This window comes from Doryrhamphus excisus, unplaced genomic scaffold (assembly GCF_030265055.1).
Source record: "Doryrhamphus excisus isolate RoL2022-K1 unplaced genomic scaffold, RoL_Dexc_1.0 HiC_scaffold_26, whole genome shotgun sequence".
Lineage (NCBI taxonomy): Eukaryota > Metazoa > Chordata > Actinopteri > Syngnathiformes > Syngnathidae > Doryrhamphus > Doryrhamphus excisus.
Window position 1 is genome coordinate 256,439 of NW_026652244.1, and position 4,389 is coordinate 260,827.

At 44.5% G+C, this 4,389-nt stretch overlaps 1 protein-coding gene across 1 annotated transcript; it reads right to left on the bottom strand.

Annotated features, from left to right (window-relative positions):
* Positions 1-239: 239 nt before the first annotated feature.
* LOC131119355 (uncharacterized) lies at positions 240-4,116 on the bottom strand. The gene is made up of 3 exons (XM_058064706.1): positions 4,002-4,116; positions 521-2,703; positions 240-258 (listed from the first exon to the last, which is right to left on the bottom strand). Exons 2-3 carry the CDS (start codon positions 2,083-2,085, stop codon positions 240-242), a joined length of 1,584 nt encoding a protein of 527 aa, XP_057920689.1. The 5' UTR covers positions 2,086-2,703; positions 4,002-4,116.
* Between the last annotated feature and the right edge of the window lie 273 nt (positions 4,117-4,389).

A 4,389-nucleotide genomic window follows, 5' to 3' on the forward strand; every position in this document is an offset into this window, starting at 1 on the left:
CTCTTCTGCTTTCATGTTCACGGCATTTTGGGATGCTTTTGGACATGTGCATGTTTTAACACCGGTTGATTGGCTAACCTGACAAGTGCATGTTTTTTGTCCCTGTCCGTCAAACTGATGGCTAATAAATGTTCGTCCTGACACAGGTTTGGGAAAACCGAAACGACACACTGTGTTTTTCTTTTTGCACGTTTTAGAGTGTCTCTTAGAATGCTGCTGTACGGAAGACACTGTCTCTGTCAATCCTTCATCCTGTGGCTGCAATTCACAAGTAACATATCTATCAATAAACTTTGTGACTTCTTCATCTGAGTTCACTTCAATACGTGGGGCATTCTCGACCCAGAACAAACAATGTACATGCGGGGAACCACGCTGCTGAAATTCCACCCGGTAAAAATAGTCTACAACTTTGCCAATCGGTTGGCTCGAAGACATTATCACCCCTCTGAGAAAGACATGCCACCGGAAATCAAACATCCGTGCAGCAGTCACAGGATTCCGTCTCAACAAATCACACCTGTCAGCCCACTCCAACTCTGCAGCCGTTTGCGTTCTACCCTCTTGCCTCAAAACACAGTCTAACATGTTTTGCCACCGTAAATCAGCAGACGAAAAAGAGCAAAACCACGTGGGAACACCAAGCTGACGCACACAAGCCAAAATATCGCGCTGCGTACTCTGCCAAAAGGCTGGAGTGCCTCTGATGGGCTTCAGAAAACGATAGCCCTGGTCACATTCCAACAATGTCTTTAACGACTCATCGTTGGTCAACAAATCCTTGGCCATTTTTGCCACCAAACCAGCAATTCCTTTGCATAAAGCAATGGAAATGCTCGACACCACCTGCACAAGTTCACACAAGTACTGAGCATAGAATATGTATTCCACATTCTGCCCAAACCGCTTATCAGCATGCATGATACGATTATTGAAATATCGCGACGCTTTCAGCCTATATTGTCGAGTGTCATGAAACGTGAAACGACCATGTGGAAACAACACTGGGAAACATCTAGCTTCATTCGAATGGTCAGAAAGCAACCTCACAGGATTATTGCCTTCTGCCGGAGCCACATTCAATATATTGTCGTAATACTGATCTAGCGCTTCCTGACCAATGTCAACTGGCATTAAACATGTGTCCTGAAACATGCAGTGTTGCTGTCTATCATGGAGAAGCTCATCTTCTGTATCTAGAGGCGGTGTGACATCTACTGCAGGAACACTGTCCTCCACCTGAGAGGCATCAGGTTCCCTACAAAAGTCATTGACCCACTCCTCGTTGTACTCTATATCTTCATAATGCACATTTGACTCTTTTAAATACCTCAAGGCTTCACGAATGTGCATGCTGTCAACAAAATGGTACTCGTAGTGTCCTTTGTAAGTCAGCTTCCTTTTGAGCTTGACACGGAGCATAGAGCCTTCCATATTGGACCGTGGCAACAAATTTGTCGTTTCTACAACATTGGCCGGAACACAAGTCACAGGCCCATGGACACCATTTTGCCCCCCTTTAGGCAATGCAAGCATTTTCATAAAGGGGATATTTAGTGCAATTAAGTGTTGCTCTAAGCTGTTTAAGCAAGCCAGCTCAGGAGGAATCGGGTCCACCCCCAAATTATTTGCCACACATTCTGGTGGGAGTTCCCCTTTGCTAATCTTGTAATGGCAAGTGTAGCAAACCCACAACTGCCCTCTACCAGACTCCAACAACAAACAAGGCACCGTGCACTCTGCACTACATTTGTGCAAATAATCCTCATTAATGCACGTGTTCACAAGAGAAGCACTTGCACTTTTGCTGTAATGCTCTCTGTGACACTGCAGGACCTGATGTTTAAACATCAACCTATGGCACACACAGCAGACAAACTGGGGCCCATTCTTCACTTTCTCTAAAAAATTCTCAACAACAACATCAAATTCTTCCTCTCGCAACTTTGCAGCATGCCTTCGTGCCTTGACATCTGCAATGACACGCATTTTGTGTTCTAAATTACTGTGATATTTCTTCATACTGGCTAGTTTGACATTGGCCCGGTGCCTTGTATCTATTTTATATTTTTTGATGCTCTGCATCTTGACCCTGTCCCGATGCAAGCTGTCATTTCTATACTTTTAGATGCTAGATGTTTTAACTCTATTTTTATGAATGACATCATTTCTATACTTTTCAACACTCATCTTCTTTCTCTGCCTAAAGACTGCTTGTTCTCTGCAATTCTTCATAGTCATTAGTTTCTTTGTCTCCCTTATGCTCATGTCAGCGACATATTTACATTTTTTGTCCAGGGCCCTTTTCCTTTTTAGATATTTGAACGGGCTTACAAGTGGAACCATGGACTGAAAAAAGTGGGATGTGTCACGAATTACGTGACGTTCCCTTAGTGTAGTATACAACTGATCGCCTTCAACAACAGCCATGTCAAGATCAGCAGTATCCCACAACAAGACATTTTTAATACTGTGTAAAGCAGTGGCACAAAAGGCAATCGCCATACACTGTGTTCCTGCATACTTAAACCTTGTATTGCCTTGATGAAATGACCCTTTGACCACCTTTTGTAACCCACCTGTTGGTACCTCCACTGGTGACAGTGAAGATACTTCGTCCCTACCTTTTGTTGCAACTGCACAATCAACAGCTTGGGCAGCCCTGGGTGTGCGTCGCATACGGAAACCCTTCTTTCGTGGCATCTAAAAGAAAACAATGAAATCAATGTCAGTTCACACGCCATGTACTTAAGCTTCTAAATGCTCTTTTCCATGCTCTCTGGTTACCCCGTGTGTGCGTGGGTTTTCTCCGTGCCCCCCCATTGGCGATGCCATATTGTCCATAGGCAAGAAAGTGAGTGTGAATGGTTGTCTATATGTGCCCTGTGATTGGCTGACAACCAGGATGTACCCGCCTCTCACCTGAATACAACTGGCATAGACTCCTGCAGCAGCGGCAGAAAATGAATGAATATATCCATATATTTTCTGTGCTGCTTATCCTCACAAGGGTTGTGGGCATGCTGGAGCCTACCCCAGCTGTATTCTGGCGAGAGGTGGACTACACCCTGCTCACCAGCCAAGCACGGGTCACAGAGACAACCATTGACAGTCACATTAATGCCTATGGACAATTTGGAGTCGCCAGTGGGGGAGGGGGTACACGGAGAAACACAAACGCATAGAATACATGCAAACTCCACACAGAGATAAAATGATAAATCAAACTTTGTCAATAAATACAACTATTATGCAGAAAACAACATAAATAAACACCAGCTGTGTGTTTTACTGCAAGAGCACCATCTTCCCCCACCCCCCTCATATTGTGTGCGTTTGAGTGGGCACATGCACACTTGGGTGTGGCCCTTTGGATGAATGACGGGGTTAATCATTGCAAACAAGAAAAATGAAGAAAACGTAAGGTGGGCGTCTTCTCCTCCACAACAGCATCTCCCGGTGCAACGCGGTAGTGGTTTAGATGAATGACGGGGTTAAAATCATTGGAAACAGAGAAAGCTAAAAAGTTGAAAACCTACGATGCGGTGGCTTCTCCACACAAGCAAATCCCAGGTGCTGGTGAATCGCGATAATGCTTTTATGGTACGCTATCTCCATTTAGCACAGGTCACAGAATCGTTACCTTTAGGCTAACGGCTCGTTTAAGGTACGGCAACAACGAATACAATTTTAGCTATACAGCGTTAAGCTCTGACCGTTCGTGTATCCTGAACAAGCGGCCTACGTGCAGCACCACCGAATATAACTTGAGCTATATTGAGTTAAGTTCCGACCGTTAGTGTATCCCAAACATGCAGTTATCGTGCGGCGACACCAATGACAACATAAAAACACATAAAATTATACACATGTGGAGAAAAAGCCGAAGAAAAAACAAAATGGAGTTAAGCTCCAACCGGACGTGCATTCCTGCGATGGCGCTCATTCTTACAAATGAATATATTTCAGTTTACTAAGTCTATTAAAAACAAAAAACTCACCTCTATGTCAGCAGATGAAGTCCAACACAACGGCAAACTGCAGTTTCCGTCGAATGTAGGTCCTTTGTCTTTGTCTTTGTCTGAGGCAATGCAAAAAGCGTTCTCTCGAAAAGTTTTCTGTTCGGTCGAGCAGAAAGGGGGGGAAGCAGGCACGCGAAGCAGCATTTATAGCACCATGCACCACACCGTGGAAGAACTGACCAATCGTAGCTCACAAAACCAACCTGTCAGGCTCCGCCTTTGGATAAATGACCAATCGTAAGTCACCAAACAAACAACCTATCAGCGATCGTCTGATTGAATGTAATGTGAAAGCTGGGCGGGTCAATATTTTTTAAATTGACCAATCCTGCCTCACTCACCTATCAATCGATCAGCTATTGGCGGA

Bases quoted from the DNA above. Each gene is read 5' to 3' on its own strand.
- LOC131119355 (XM_058064706.1), bottom strand. From the start codon at position 2,085: ATGCAGAGCATCAAAAAATATAAAATAGATACAAGGCACCGGGCCAAT.